The sequence below is a fragment of the Galeopterus variegatus genome, unplaced genomic scaffold (assembly GCF_000696425.1).
Source record: "Galeopterus variegatus unplaced genomic scaffold, G_variegatus-3.0.2 Scaffold4830, whole genome shotgun sequence".
Taxonomy (NCBI): Eukaryota; Metazoa; Chordata; class Mammalia; order Dermoptera; family Cynocephalidae; genus Galeopterus; species Galeopterus variegatus.
The window spans coordinates 4,914-21,997 of record NW_007730941.1 but is presented as its reverse complement, the minus strand read 5'-3'; the positions used below and the strand labels follow the sequence as shown (position 1 = coordinate 21,997).

Genomic DNA, 17,084 nt, shown 5'->3' with positions numbered 1-17,084 from the left:
GTGATGGGACACAATAAATAACTACATTGTATATTGACAAAATAAAAAAAAAAAAAAAAAAAGAAATGAGAACATTCTGCTACATATTAAAAGAAACTAAATGTTGCCACATGGCATACTCACAGGAAACACAGGCAATGAAGAAAACTTCTAAAAACAAATATCCCCGAGTATCCAATATCATGCCAGCAATGATGGAAATGACTGCCAGCCCAAGATTCTGAATGGACTGCATGCTACAATTTAAGAAATATTAAAATACATTTAATTTTCAAAAGTCTTCACACACAGTCTAACACTTCATGACAAATATTAGTATTTGTAAGCCACACAGTGTGAGTGTTAAGAAATGTTTTCAACCAAGGATGACTTGATTAGATTTTGTTTTTAACCCGTGACTATTTCTGCTACTAGACTGTCTGCTCAAAGGTAAGGGAGCTTACCTCATTAAGTGCAGTATGTACTCAACACTTTTCTGCTGAATGGAAGGAAGGGCTATGTGAATACCAACCACATGTGTGGTTTCCCCTTTTTTCCTCTTTGGGCTAGAGACAGGACTCAACTTCTCAGAGAAGTCCTCATATAAATAGGCAGGAGGATGGTAACATCAGCAATTACCTCTTACAGGCTTACTCCAGCTGTCTTGCTGGAGGCATGAAGCTCTTTTGTTGCCACAACAGTATCTTAACTAGATTAACCGACTTCCAGTTACCTCCAGGTTTAAACCTATCCTAGAAGCCGGAAGATGACTAAGTTCAGAGACCTATAGTTTTATATGATAATTAAGTTGACACAGCAGAGATAGAAATATACGATTCATAGTGTAACTACTTACAAGCCATATGCAGTTCCCAGTTGATGTTCAGGAACTACAAATGCCACCATTGGCCACAATGCACAGGCAAGCAGTGAATAGGAGATTCCCAGAAGACACTACAGAAAGCAATACAGAAAGGGGTAAAAGTCTTATATGTTAACCAAAAGGTGATTTTCCTTTGATGCAGATTAGCAAAAGTGACATAGGACCTAATATTCAAGCAAATTGAATATAAATATTCAAGCAAATTTTGTTGAAATCAGGCTAAAACTCATATTCAAAATATACAAAAATGTCTCGGCCCTCTCTAAGAGTATCCCTAGTGACAACACACACACTGTCTTAACCAGTCTCACTTGTCATCACATTATATGCACACGTAACTGGCTGGGGCCCAGGATGCAGTAAAGGACCAAGCAGGAAAATAAAGCTAATTTGCAAAAAGTTCTTACCAATGTTTCAGGCAGGCAATTTTCCATATTTATTAGGAATTACAAATTAAGCAATATTATGCCAATAGCCCATTATCCTGCCTCTGGCTCATCAACACTCAACTGCAAAGCAGAGCACAGAACCAACCACCACAGTGGCTGTTAAACATCACCTAATGCTGACTACTTTTTTCTGCAATGAGAAAGAAACCTTAAGATTCAAATTTAAATACGTATAATTTATACCTATAGATTGGCAAAGATTAAAGTAATGCCAATGTCAGTACCGACAAGGTTACAACAAAACACATTTGTGTATTACTGGTGAAGTTATACGTGGCTAGAAAGCTATTGGAGAAGTTTCACGATATCTATCAAGATGTTAAATGAGCAAAGCTTCTGCTGTAGCAGTTCTCCTTCCAGGAACTGGTACTGTATCTGTTTGAAATACTTTTACAGAAATTCTCACCAAGTGCACAAATATTTATGTTCAAGATATTCCTTCATTAACCAGTAAGAAATGCAGAGTTCAGCCTCTGGTTTTAAAAATGACATTCAGCCAAACAACAACAAAAACCTGATGAAGTAATTACCACTTTTTAATCTACTAAGAGTCAAAGAAAAGTAATGGATGCTAGGCTGATAGATTTTGGGGGGCCACCTATGACAGAATGATTTCTTTTTTTTTTTTTTTGTCTTTTTTTGTGTCCAGCAACGGATCGCAACCCTCAGTGCTGCACCCGCACCTCGCTCAGCCAGTGAGCGGGAACCGGTCTGTATGTGGGATCCGAACCCTCGGTGGGGGCGCCGCCGCGCTCCCAAGTGGCGCGCTGTAGCAGTGCGCCACTGGGCCGGCCCAGAATGATTTCTTTTTTTTTTTTTTTGTCTTTGTTTGTGTCCAGCAACGGATCGCAACCCTCAGTGCTGCACCCGCACCTCGCTCAGCCAGTGAGCGGGAACCGGTCTGTATGTGGGATCCGAACCCTCGGTGGGGGCGCCGCCGCGCTCCCAAGTGGCGCGCTGTAGCAGTGCGCCACTGGGCCGGCCCAGAATGATTTCTTTTTTTTTTTTTTTGTCTTTGTTTGTGTCCAGCAACGGATCGCAACCCTCAGTGCTGCACCCGCACCTCGCTCAGCCAGTGAGCGGGAACCGGTCTGTATGTGGGATCCGAACCCTCGGTGGGGGCGCCGCCGCGCTCCCAAGTGGCGCGCTGTAGCAGTGCGCCACTGGGCCGGCCCAGAATGATTTCTTTTAATGAAGTTCAGAAAAATAAGTGGAACTAACAGCATCCTGGCTTTTATAAGTCTATTTTATTTCAAATTCCATTTCAGCATTGAGGTTACCCTGTTATACAAACCAAATGAAATAAGATACCTCATGCAGTAATCATTTATAATTTATACTTTAAAACATAATTATTTTGTAGGAACTGAAATCAAGTCCTTGTTCCTCACTGTCATAGGCACTGCCACCTGAGTTTGCTCATGCACCTCCTGACATGGACTTGACCAAGTCTTCGTGGAAGTCCTGACACCCTCTGCCCGCCCCCCAGGTGTTAACACAGACATTACCATAGCAATCCAAGGGTTCCACATCGTAAAGGCCAGCATCATGTGGGACACAAGAGTGGTCGCTACTGCACACAGAACCCAGATGATGTTCTTCCCTGTTTTATCCACCAGGAGCCCGAATACTGGGGACATGGGAGCTGATATGACATACACAACACTGCCCAGAGAACAAATAAGCTATTTAATGAAATACAACAGAGCTAAAAATAAATATCAAAAAATCCCTAAAAATATTACACAAGGCAAATCCTAACTCATTTAACAGTCTTCTAAGAACACTCCAAGCTTTCTTCAGTTTTCTATTAATGCAAAGATGGCCATTCAGGATTCAAGTCCCAATACTGTTTTGGCTTCACACTATGGATGTTAGGTCACATTCATCATTTTTGCCTCTTATAACATTTCTTTATAATTAAAGACCCACAGTTCCCATGCAATAAGGATTTACAGAATTAATAAAATACCTGTTAATTGCATTTGCTGCCTGGGTAGAAAATCCGAATTTCTCTTTAAAGAAAACCCTAAAATTAAAAAGATAGAGAAATGAGCACATTAGAGAAAACTACTCTGTTTTCAAAAAACAAAGGCAAAATGAAGATGAATAAAAATAGTTCTTAAATTTAATAAACTTTTCTTTCTTGATACTGTTTTCCCACCTTATTTAATATTTATCTTCAAGCAATCTGCTAAAGCTTAAGTGTTTATATAAATACTTCACTGACTAAATAAAATATGATGCCTTTTTTTCCCTTTTATATATTCAGCAAACAGTACACACAAATTCTCAAAAACCAAATATACCAGTAAAGGAAATTAAGGCTGCTTCTTTTCCTTAAAATCAGTACTGATAGGTTCTTTGCTAAATAATAAGTAGGGTTCTTGCCTTAAATGATTTAAAACAACAGTCTGAATTTAAAGGTTGTAAAGACATAAAGATACACCCCACAAACACACTCACACTCACACACTGCTCTGTTTAAGCAGCTGCCAAAGAAAAAGGAGAGAGAAGTAGAAGATAAAGCAAAGAAGAATTTGCTTTGAACCCTGAAATTAAGTCTGGCAAGATTACAGTCCTAGCAAACGGAGAAGTGCCCAGTCACAGTGCACCAACACATGGTCTCCATTTTCAGTAAGAGGCTTCCTAATCAAGCAATAAAGAGGAAATAAAAAATAATACTAGTACAAAATCAAGTATTGAAACAAGTCAATATTTTGCATCTAAAACTGTTATTAGGTTTCTCCTCAAAAGAATAGTAAGTGTTTTAAATCAATACTAAACCTTAAGAAAATCAGTTGTATCCCAGGATATAAAATAATTCCTACATATAGGAATATAAACTATAACCAGAGAAGCAAGATTTACTACTAAAAAAACTACATGTGACTGAGCTGTCATAATTTAGCCATCAAAAATAGAACACTGGAGAATACTCACACCCCAAGTCCGATAAAAGGGAACACCGCAACATAATAGCAGACACAGATGATAAATATGAGCCACAGGGGTAAGGAGAAGTCCTTTACATCAGTTAATTTAATAACTTCGCCTTAGGGAGAAAAGGAAGACTCTATCAGCATAATTTTCATACTTAAGGACCTTTCATCTATAGTCAAGAAAATCTAAGCTCTCTAGGCAGACTGAGTAAATATGAACAAAAGGAAACAAATCTCCCTTTTGCTACAGACTATTAACACCTTACATGAATAAATTCTGAATGGTCTCAAAGAGTTTTCACATACACCATCTCTTTGTAGATACGAGATACAAATGACAACACTGAGGTAAACAAGGAGGAATAAGATCCTCCATTTTAAGAAAGTGGAAATTAAAATACAAACAGGGTAAATGATGGCTATTTCTAGTTAAGTCAAAGAACAATGAACTGCGGAAGCAAGCTACAACTGAAGTAGTCTGACACTGATTCCAGTGTTTTCCTCTCTGCCACAACACTTCCCAGGACATGCTTTCAGAAGAGACAAGAGTTGGGACATCAGGATTCACTCACCAATCATAAGTGTGACCCCCAGCGTTGTGGGACCAGCAGAACCCAATGCAGCTTCAACCTTAGAATACAGGTACCCCATGAGGTTCATGTTTACCGTACTACCCTAAACAGAAGGGAAAAAAATTAACAGAACTTTCAGTTATTTATACCTCTGCATTGTTCAAAAAAAAAGGATTTGAGGTGGCTTAGAGAAACAGTTATACTAGAAATCCAGATTAAATGGGATAATTTTTTTAAAAAACACTATAAGGAAAAAACTAACAAACAGATATGGTCACTACACAAAAAAACGTGAATTTATTAGAAAATGTTAGTATCCAAAGTAACATAATATATTTAGAACTTCCTAGCAGACAAAGCAAAAATGAAACATAAGTGATAAAATTCACAGGGTACCTATGACAAAAGTACACCAGTAGCTCCAAAAAAGCACAGCTTTTGCTAGTACTGAACTCTGGGGGAAAAAAAAATTCTTCCTCTGCCCAGAAGTAAAGACAGTCAAAGTAATAGAGAAGATACCCTCAATCACTTATTCATTCACTCAGCAATTACTGAGCCCCTACTGCACGCCAGTCACTGCATGAGGTGTTGGGAATGTAATAGAGAACAAAAGAAAAAAATATCCAATGTTCATAAAGCTTATATTTCAGTGAAGTAAAAAAAAAAAAAAATGTAGCATATTAAATAGTGACAAATGCTTTTAAAAGTAAAGAAAACATAAAGAAGGGAAGAAGAATCTAAAATTGGGAGTGGAGGCCTCACTGAGAATGTGACTTTGTAATACAAACTTGAAGGAATTGTGGGGGAAAGCACTGCAGGCAGGACAGCAGGGCACAGGCCACGTGGGACCTGCCTGGAGAGCTCCAGGGAGACGAGGCAGGCAGAGGCCGCGACAGCGCACATGGAGGGGAGAGAGGACAAGATGAGGTCCCCTGAGAAGACACGGGGAGGGAAGTGAGAGGGGAGAACGAGGACTTTGGGCTGTTATTCTGTGTGAGCTGGTATGCCGCTTATGCTTTAGCAGACTCTGTCTGGCTGCTGTATTCAAAACAGAACAGAAGCAGGGGCCAAGGCCAAAGCAGGAGCACCAGTGAGGAGCCACCGCCATGATCAGAACACAGATGCTGGGTCTTAGACCAGGGTGGTGGGCAGCGGGCGTGCTGAGAAGTGGTCAGCACATGGATATATTTTGATGTACAGCTAATAGGATTTGCTAACAGAAAGTACGTAAAAAAAAAAAAAAATGTAGCATATTAAATAGTGACAAATGCTTTTAAAAGTAAAGAAAACATAAAGAAGGGAAGAAGAATCTAAAATTGGGAGTGGAGGCCTCACTGAGAATGTGACTTTGTAATACAAACTTGAAGGAATTGTGGGGGAAAGCACTGCAGGCAGGACAGCAGGGCACAGGCCACGCGGGACCTGCCTGGAGAGCTCCAGGGAGACGAGGCAGGCAGAGGCCGCGACAGCGCACATGGAGGGGAGAGAGGACAAGATGAGGTCCCCAGAGAAGACACGGGGAGGGAAGCGAGAGGGGAGAACGAGGACTTTGGGCTGTTATTCTGTGTGAGCTGGGATGCCACTTATGCTTTAGCAGACTCTGTCTGGCTGCTATATTCAAAACAGAACAGAAGCAGGGGCCAAGGCCGAAGCAGGAGCACCAGTGAGGAGCCACCGCCATGATTGGAACACAGATGCTGGGTCTTAGACCAGGGTGGTGGGCAGCGGGCGTGCTGAGAAGTGGTCAGCACATGGATATATTTTGATGTAGAGCTAATAGGATTTGCTAACAGAAAGTACATGGAGTGTGAGGAGAAAAAAAGAAAAAGAGCTCAGGATGACACCAGAGTTTTTGCCTTAGCCACTGGCAGAGAAGAGTTGCCCTTAACTGAGGATAAGAAAACTACAGCAGGAGCTGGTTTGGGGACTGTGAGTAGAATATCAAGAGCTGAGTTTGGGGCATGTTAGGTTTGATATGCCTACAAGACAGACACTCAAGTGAAAATGTCCAGTAGGCAACTGCACATATGGGTGTGGAATTGAGGGGAAAGGTCAAGTTAAAATGGAAAAACTAGGTAAGATCACCAAAGCTGTGAATGTTGAAAATGAGAAGAGCAGATGTCCAATGACCAAGCCCTGGGACACTCCCACGTTTACAGGATGAGAACACTGAGACGAAAGCAACAAAAGAGGTAGAAAAGGGGTGGACACAAAGGCAAGAGGAAAACTATGAGACTGTAGTACCTTGGAACCCAAGAAAAGAAACCAAAGTGAAGGAAATGCCAACTGTGTAAAATGCTATCGACAGGTCAGACACTACTGAAGACTGAGGAACGAACATGTCCTCACACTCCCACGTTTACAGGATGAGAACACTGAGACGAAAGCAACAAAAGAGGTAGAAAAGGGGCGGACACAAAGGCAAGAGGAAAACTATAAGACTGTAGTACCTTGGAACCCAAGAAAAGAAACCAAGGTGAAGGAAATGCCAACTGTGTAAAATGCCATCGACAGGTCAGACACTACTGAAGACTGAGGAACGAACATGTCCTCAACAACATTCTCACAGCAAACACAGTAGCAAATCCCACACGGCTATTTCTTACAAAATGCTAGCCAGTGGCAATTCTCAAATGAACAAGAAGGTAAATAGAGACTTACTGGAAACTTTCTACAACATCATCAAAAATATAAACTCCTCAAAGACAGGGATGTTGCTTTTATAATCCTTTAACTCTAAAATGCCTAACTTGACCTGGCTTAGCAAGTACTCAATCAACATTTGCTGAAATAATAAGTTTAAAGGTAACAAATTGTGAAGGAAAATCAAAAGAATGGGGGACCTCCAACCCTCAGCTAAAACACGAATTACAAGAAAAGTGACAAGTTCACTGTCCGAAGAAGGTGTATGATAACATTTCAAGTCCCTAAACTCAAACGCACAGCTCAGGTAACAGAAAAGTCATGGAGAGGTAAACCCAGAACCTCTGCGATCCTCCTGGAAGATGCACAGGGATCAAGAGAAGCACAGAAAGACTGAAATCTGCATCCTCCCCAGCAAACTCTGTAATAGACTGGCTCCCAAACTTTTTCATCATAAAATCCTTTCATCTTACTACATACTTATATGGGCCCTAAATACATAAATCAGATAAAAGTCAAGCACACCTGGCGGAAGCAGAGGTGGCTGCCTGAGAGAAGGCTCACTCCACCTGCTCAAGTCTCCCCCACCACTCCAAAACCCTCACCCTGCATCTTAGAAGCCTGAGACTCCCTTATACAAATTTACAGCTCCTCAGAACACAGTTTCATGTACTATAACTTAGTTATGACAACAGAGAAGAGAACCTGATGATCATTAGTAACTGGCTGTCACTGAGAATGAGTTGTGCCTCTCTGATCTTATTTCCTTCTTTGCGAAGTTATTAGACAACTAGATCCACAAACTGCCACAGACATATCTTGACTTGCTCAAGACACGTAAAGAAGCCTCTCGGAATATCCCTATAGATAAAATTTAGAAAACATGGGAAACCACGTTAGTTATCAAAGAACTACAAATTAAAATAAGATTTACAATTTTCCTATCGAAGTGATAAAATGACTTTTTTAGAAGTAACAATAGCCTGTACTATCAAAGCTATAATAAAAAGGATCCTCTTATATCCCACGGATGGAGAGGTAAACATCCCTGGGAGGTTAATTTGGAAATATGTCTTAACAGTCCTCAGAAACCCTTACAAACCCTCCAGCTCAATAATTCCATTTGTAGCCACCTAGCCTACGGAAATAATCAGAGATGCAGACAAGTTTCTTAGCAAGAATGTTAGACTACAGCACTATTTAAAATAGTGAAAAATTAGAAAGAACCTACTTGTACAAAAACATAGAAATACTCATATGATGAAATACTGTATTAAAAAGTTTTTATACTAAATTTCTTCTTCCCTAAGAATATGTTACATTTTCATGCCATTTATTGATATTTTAAAGCTTGATTTTTCATGGCAAGGATTTTTTTTTTTAAATCCTCTATTATAGGACTTCATGAGGATAAAAACCTAATGGGGTTTGGGACTGCCAAAACACCTGACAAGAGCATTAATAAAAACGTTAATGTTGTTCCCCCTGGGTAGTCTATCAGACCAAATATAAAATATCATGATCATTTCTAGGTTTCAAATACCAGAAGGAGTACTAACTGGCTAACTGAGACAGGCTCAGAGAGGCATGAGTACCACGGTGAGGGAAGCAGGACCCATGTCATATGGCTTCACAGGAAATGAGCATGTCTGACCAAGAACTCAAGAGCAGTCTTCAGATAAGCAAAGTGCTGTCACACAGCAGAGGACAGAAACATTAACTACATTAGGCAAAAGTCGCAGCAATCAGTAAAAGCTACTTATAAAGGGAGGTTTCATCTTTACATGAGATTGAGCTTCATAAAGTTAAGTAAAGTAGATGGGCTACCCCATTGCAGAGCAAGCTTCCAATCAATGAAAATGTGCAAGCAGAACCTGGAGGGCCATATGTGGAGACTTTTATAGCAGGGATGCCAAAAATTGGTAAGAAATTAGACAACAAAACTTACAAGATCCCTCCCTATACTCAGATTCTTTGAATTAACGAATGTTCCGTTAGCCATTTTAGACTATTTACTAACTGAAACAAGGTCAGAAATGCCTTACTTAAAGTAAATGCTATACTATGTTCTAGAGAAAGACATAAACTCAATACCTAATTTTCCATACACTTCATCCTGTGTTTTTTAAGAGATAACTGTAACTACAAGATTCAGTCTTTTGCTTCCTATTTGGCTTTGTTAGGGTTGTTATCATACTTACAATTCTAGCCATACTAAGCTGGAGTCCAAACACCAGGTTTAATTCTTTACCTTTAAACCAACTCACGGCATATGTATTCTGGGCAACTGCTAAGGATTCCCCACCAATCCTAAAAATAGAAGGAAGAAAAGTCACAGCTTTTAAGGAAATACTATAGTTAGCGATTTTGACACTCTTTCTATCAAGAGGTGGGCTCTCCTTCCCCACTCCTGGAATCTAGGTGGGCTTCTGGCTGCTTCAACCAACAGAATATGGCAAAAGTGATGTTGTGTGATCCCAAGGTTGGGTCATTAAGAGGTGATACCTGCCTTTTCACTCCGAGGCACCTGGAGCCCTGAGCCACCTTTTAAAAAGGTCAACTACCCACATGCTATGAGAAAGTAAGCCACACAGAGGGGCCACGTATAAATGCTCCAGTTGGCAGTCCTAGTCTTTGAGGGGGCATCCCAGCCCACACCAGACATGTGAGTCCATGAGCTTTCAGGTGACCCCAGCTCCCAGCCTTCCATGAAACTTCCCAGCTGAGGCCCCAGTCATCAGGGGCACAGAAAAGCCAAATGGTTATTTTACACTGCCAAGTGTTGGAGTCATTTGATATGCCACAATAATAACTGTGATGGGCAATAAAAGGATCCTGCGCTACTGTATATCACCATTAATACTATACAAAATGTTGATGTGGGGAGGGAGAGGGTCCACACTTTCTGAAAACACAAAAATTCACACGTTTCAGGCCAATATGCAAAACTCTCCACCAGTCAATTCCCCAATTTACCTTATTCCGCATTCTCCTACTTCCTGGGTTTTAGTTTTCCTTCAGTGAGTTCCACATATTGACCATCCCCTGCTGAAGACCTGCAGTTGGGAACTTCCTCCCCTCCACAGTCCTCTTCGCTCCTCTGACCTAGTCCAAAAATATCTCCCCACCCTTCTGCTAATCTGAGTCCCATACTTCTGTCAAGGCCCACTTTATCCATGAGGCCATTTCTGACCACATTTCTGGTCCTGAATCTCCTTCATATTTTTATATACATTTTGTTTCCTCCTCTCTCACTTGGAGCACTTTTGGGGGCACATCACATACATCTACATGTCCCTTGTACCCATGAAAATGTTGAATAAGTATGCTTTTAGGACTAAACAAGTTCTGCTGTCTGTGTTCCATGGGGTCCAGGGCTGGACTCAGAATAGGTTTACTGAATGAACCTGAAATTCATATTAGCAATCGGCCTACAGGTACTCAGGAAGAGAAGTCGGCCTATAGGTATTGTGCTCATTCAAGACTCCTGAACGGGGTTAGAAAGAACCTGCACATCACCCACTAGGAACGGGTAAAGTGTCCATAAATCACCAACTTACAAATCGATGGTCTATACATTTCTAAATGAGATTTTAATCAGTCTTCAGTACAACACAATAAGCAAAAAAGCCTAAGAAAAATGTCACCTCTAGAGAACTATTTAATACTTCTGAAAACCTTCCCAGTCTATATCCCTCCTAAGTGTCCACTAACAACACACACACAATCATAAGAATGAAAAGTGACAAAGCTTATAGTGTTATTCCTCCCACAGCATCTAATAGAAGGGGTCACAAAAAGTTTGATGCCCAAAGAAAGGCAGAAATAGAAAATCTCCCTGGGGCTGGGAAAAGCACGTACCACCTATGTGCCAAATATACATATCTCGTTCAATCCTCATAACCACCTTGCAAGGTAGAAATTATTACCCATATTTTACCAATGAGGGAACTGAAGCTCAGGAGGCTAAAAATGGCTCAGAACAGCCAGGAAGTTGAGCAAGTGGCAGCAATGTGATTCAGACTCTGGTTTCTCTGATCCCAAGTATGGGCACAATTTATAACTGAGTTACAGTATTCCATCAGCACCATTTACTAGTCCCAGCCTTAAATTAAATACCAACCAAGTTTCAAAAACCAATTCCAGAAATATAATGATCATTTTAAAACTCAGGCAGAATACCAGTCAATACAGAGGTTTTACAGTTCTTTCTAGAAATACAGAGACAATAATATATATTTCTCAATCCTTAATAAACACTAAAACAATTTATATGTTAGGATAAATGAAATTATGCATAACTTACCCAAACACAAACCTTCCAAATTCCATCAGCCAAAAAGCATTAAATATTCCACCCAGAGCAAAAACAACCTATAATGTAGAATTTAATGCTGAATCAATGAAAAGCTAAATTCAAGGTATTCAAGAGAATAACTTATGACAAATCACAATTTCTACAATGGTCTGAATATTCCTTCTTACTAAATCTGTAAAATTAAAATATTAATGTTCATTTACTTCAAGGCTTAAAATACAGTTACACATTAAACATGGGCATTCATGGGCCACATGTAATTAAACCAGGCATTCATTAAACACCTCTTTGCCAGTCGAATTAATTAGACAAGAATTAATTAGAAAGGGGGCTGGCCGGTGGCTCACCCAGGAGAGCATGGTGCTGACAACACCAAGGTCAAGGGTTTGGATCCCCAAACCAGCCAGCCACCAAAAAAAAAAAAAATTAAATAGACAAAAGTCACTGTCAAGTAATCAATGAATGCTTTGGCCTTCCTTACCTGCCCAACGCAAACAAAGCAGCTAAAAATAATTGTGCCCCATCTGTGTGACAGAGAGAAAGAAAATTTCTTAATTTCTATTTACATTACTATTAGTAATCATAAGTCTTTTTAGTAAGAGTTCACTTTCGGTTCCTTGTCCCCTGTGCATTCCCTCCAAGGAAAGAAAAATGAAGTGCTCATCTGCCTCTGAAGTCAGCAACTTTCCTAGGCTGAATGCTAACCTACAGAATTCTAGACTTCTGAGAGGATTCCAGAGGCTTTAGTAATGGCATATATTAGTTTAAGCCATTATCATCTCTTAAATAAAACTTATTAAATAATCTTCAAGAAGTTCCCAGGGTCTGAACTATTTAAAAATGGAATTTCTTTATAAAATTTCTATTAAGATTTAGGATTGACTCCAAAGAATTCTACATAAGTAATTTAAAGTGGTTATAATTCTTAATGGTAAAAAACAATTTTTACAAGGACAAATATCAACCATATTAATATAATTATGAGTCTAACATTCTACAGTCTGAATATCTGCCTAATGCTCCCCACAATAAAAAAATTCCAGTATTAAAAGAGTCCTTCAAGGTCATCTGAGTAAACTGTACTTCTGAAACGTAAATCCTTCTCAAGATCTCTGTGAAATGGCCATACCACGTTCTACTGAATATTTTCCACCACTGGAAAACCCACTATGGTCCCAAGACAATTTATGTCACCTCCTGTTAAGGTGACCAAGCAAACTCTTCATCACATTAAGTAGAATCTGTTCCCCTGAAGTTTCAAGCTAATTTCATTCTGAGACCAAGCAAAATAAATATAACTCTTCTTTCATACTCTAACTCCTCAAAAATTTTAAGTTAGTCTCCAAGTCTAAACACTTAAAATTTCTTCAACCCTTGTCCACCAAGCATGGTTTGAAGACTTCATCATCTTGGTTTCCACCTTCTGAAAACCTTCCCAGTCTATATCCCTCCTAAGTGTCCACTAACAACACACACACAATCATAAGAATGAAAAGTGACAAAGCTTATAGTGTTATTCCTCCCACAGCATCTAATAGAAGGGGTCACAAAAAGTTTGATGCCCAAAGAAAGGCAGAAATAGAAAATCTCCCTGGGGCTGGGAAAAGCACGTACCACCTATGTGCCAAATATACATATCTCGTTCAATCCTCATAACCACCTTGCAAGGTAGAAATTATTACCCATATTTTACCAATGAGGGAACTGAAGCTCAGGAGGCTAAAAATGGCTCAGAACAGCCAGGAAGTTGAGCAAGTGGCAGCAATGTGATTCAGACTCTGGTTTCTCTGATCCCAAGTATGGGCACAATTTATAACTGAGTTACAGTATTCCATCAGCACCATTTACTAGTCCCAGCCTTAAATTAAATACCAACCAAGTTTCAAAAACCAATTCCAGAGATATAATGATCATTTTAAAACTCAGGCAGAATACCAGTCAATACAGAGGTTTTACAGTTCTTTCTAGAAATACCTTAATCTAGCTCTGTATTTTCCTAAATCAGGTGAGATTTACCCGTAAGATTTTTTTCCAAGCTTACCGTATTCCGAATACTCGGTCTATCAAAAAGCCACCAAAGAAACACAAAACTACATTGGGCCAAGAATACCAGGCATACAGCAGCATGAATTTCGTGGTATCCACCTGCATATCCTACATGGAAAGAAAATAAAACTTTTTTTTCCAAACAGTTAAGTTTAGCAACTAGCGAATCATAATATGATGATCTAAAATAGAAAGTGGTTATTCTTTCAGTGTTAGCACAAGTTTCTTAACCATTCATAAGTCACTAATTTCCTTGAGAATCTCATGAAAGGTATGGCCCCTGTCCTAGAAAAATGGTCACACCTGAGAACCCTGGGAACTTCTTGAGTCCACATGCCCTTTCAAGGGCTTTGTGGATTCCACGATCAGACACATGCTACAGGGACCATCTCCGTCTACCCATATCTTCTATAAACTTATTCCCTCAACACCACCTGCACTGGGTACTCCTCCCACATAGAAAAGAATAATCTTAGCCTATCCCCACCCACCCTACCATCTCCATCATTCAGCCTCCCCTGCCAACTCCTACCTCCTTTTTCTTTCATTCTAGAATGCAAAGGACCAATCCTTTGTCCAAAGCTAAAAAACTTACAAAAAAAAAGATTATCTAAATATCCCCAAACTGGAAATATCGAATATATTTTTACAGTACAATACCAGACTAAAAATACTGACATGGACAATCCTCTGTAATCAGTATCCACATTTTAAAAACAATATAACAACACAAAATACTTAAGAAGACAAAAAAAGCTATCCCACCAAATTATTTGTTTCAGATGATTGAGCAACGGGAAAATGAAATACAAAAATCTTCTAATATTTTTAGCAACACTGTGGAAATAGCACATAATTATTTATTAAGGTATACAAATTCAAATCACATGTGTGCTATAAATGAATTCTTTGTAGCATCTCATCTCAACTTAAGAACACTCCTTGCAGCTTGTGGATTTGGTGACTACAGATGTTAAAATGGATTCAGTGGACATTTCGGCCTAGGCAACCTGAGAGCTGATGATGCCTCAGCAGCTACACCTGCTCTAACGCCCACAAAAGAAACAAAGGTGAAAAATCAACTTACTTGTTTAACCTGAGTCTGAAGGGCAGCAGGATTATCATAGCAAAAATAGCTGCCTAGAAAAGGGAAGAGCAAATATTTTATTAGTAATAATATTGTCCATTTAAGAGTTAAGATGCAAATACTACTCAAATGGTAATTTTTAAATGTTTATACTGTGGGCTTGAGGGCTGACACTATGAACTTTTTTGGATCACTTCCTTCTCCACCCATATTTTCTAAGTTGTAGCCAAATAACTTCCACAAATTAGTAGTGTGCATATACAGCAAATATTGGGAATCTGAATTAAGAAGTCAACAATCAACTGTTTTTCCATATTACTTTCACCATGCTTCCCGACTGTTATTTTATTAGCATCTTTGTGAAGCAGCTACATTTCCCTTATTTAAAACTACCAAAACACACATGCATTAAAAATTTTACAAATATCCTTAGCAGTTTCCTAATAATGTTAGCTGAGGTCACCACCTATCTTGAGAAGAGGAAAGGCGTTTAGCTACTCTGACTAAACCAGTACATGAAACGAGTTCTAATTCTATAAACAGAATAACTAAGCTCAAATAATTTAGCGAATACAGTGCCAGGAATGAAGAAAAGTAAAACTGAGGGCTGGCCTGTGGCTCACTTGGGAGAGTGTGGTGCTGATAACACCCAGGCCATGGGTTCGGATCCCATATAGGGATGGCCGGTTAGCTCACTGGGTGAGCGTGGTGCTCACAACACCAAGTCAAGGGTTAAGACCCTCTTACCGGTCATCTTTAAAAAAAAAAAAAGGTAAAGTAAAACTGAGTTCTAAAGGATTAAATTAAAACATAATAAAGTCTGTTGAGGGATTAGAAAGAGAGAAGTGGAGATTTGAAATTCATGCACTCAGATTTATTTTATTGGTAAAATAATTGCCAGATTCTTTGATAGGCTACAAAAATCTCCACTTGTCCGCTAACTCTCTCTATTAAGCACACGAAGCTTCTAGTTCAAAGGAACAAAAATTGTCATTAGAAAGGCATGAATGTGGCTTCTGAAACCTAGGCAGATAACCAGAATTTACCAAAACTAATCTGTCTGCTTGAAAAGGGACAACCGTTCTAAAGAGTTTTGTTGTTTTTCTTTTTTTCTTTTTCCCTAAACCCAGACACTTCCGGTTGCTGCTTTAATTGCTTGCAAGAGATTCAATGTCAGACTTTAGAGCTAATGGATGGAAATCATCTTTCCACAAAAAAAAAAAGGGAAGGTGGAGGTTAAAAAAATTCGCAAAGAAACCAAAGCCCCAGGCATACTTTATGCCTACTTATATATTCCAGCTGTAGCATCAAGTTATCAACCATAACGTTCCTAAACTTGCTGATTACACAGGTTCTACCAAACTAATGTTATCATTAGAATAGCTGCTGAGTAAATTAAAAACGGTAACATATGAAGGAAAGACGTTTTTAAAATGATCTCAACCACTGTCATCCGATTTCGTAAGTGACACCAACCGCCGCCAAGCCCACCACAAGTGCATTCCAGTACGATTGCTTCACAGTGGCAGAAAGGAAGATTGAGAACACCCACTCACGGAAGCTATCAGCAACACACACGCAGACAGCTTCCCAAAGACGGTGAGAAACACGTTAAGACTGACAACGAAATCATTATTAAAAAAAAAAAAAAAAAAAAAAAAGAGGTCATTTGGGGTTACTTGAGAAGCCGGGGAAGGGGTTAGTTAATGCTTTCTGAATTTCTTCTGAGCACAGTGTACCAAGAGAGGAACCTTGAAGATCTAGAGATTCCTTCATACGTATGGCCCCAGAAGCGAGGTGCTAGCCTCTGGGACTTGTTGGAGAGCAAAGGAACGGGGCAAAATTCGCCCAGCTCAGTCCCCCGACCGCCACGTTAGGGACACCCAATAACCAGCAACGTCCCCAGACCTGGGTGGGGCGGCGAAGGGGCAAGAAGAGAGAGGCCCAGGAGCCACAGCTGATGCCGCGTGGCACCGGAGAGGTGGCTGCGGATCCGGCTCTGAGAGAACGAGGGGCAGACACAGGTTGTCATCAGCGCCGGCCACCCGGCCTGCTCACCGAAGCCGAGGAAGCACATCAGCAGCAGCACCAGCAGCCGGTGCGCCAGGCGGCTGGGGTCGCAGAGCGCCGGCAGCGCCCGCGGGGCGGCACGGGCACCTTCTTCT

At 40.0% G+C, this 17,084-nt stretch overlaps 1 protein-coding gene across 1 annotated transcript in view; it reads right to left on the bottom strand.

Annotated features, from left to right (window-relative positions):
- Positions 1-17,071, bottom strand: part of MFSD1 (major facilitator superfamily domain containing 1) — a 30,453-nt gene extending 13,382 nt beyond the window's left edge. The window contains 12 exon segments of the mRNA XM_008588446.1: positions 124-236; positions 836-933; positions 2,820-2,976; positions 3,284-3,340; positions 4,255-4,423; positions 4,781-4,928; positions 9,670-9,778; positions 11,775-11,842; positions 12,268-12,310; positions 13,828-13,940; positions 14,920-14,972; positions 16,978-17,071. Of these exon segments, the coding sequence (XP_008586668.1) occupies positions 124-236; positions 836-933; positions 2,820-2,976; positions 3,284-3,340; positions 4,255-4,423; positions 4,781-4,928; positions 9,670-9,778; positions 11,775-11,842; positions 12,268-12,310; positions 13,828-13,940; positions 14,920-14,972; positions 16,978-16,996 (1,147 nt within the window). The 5' untranslated portion in view covers positions 16,997-17,071.
- Between the last annotated feature and the right edge of the window lie 13 nt (positions 17,072-17,084).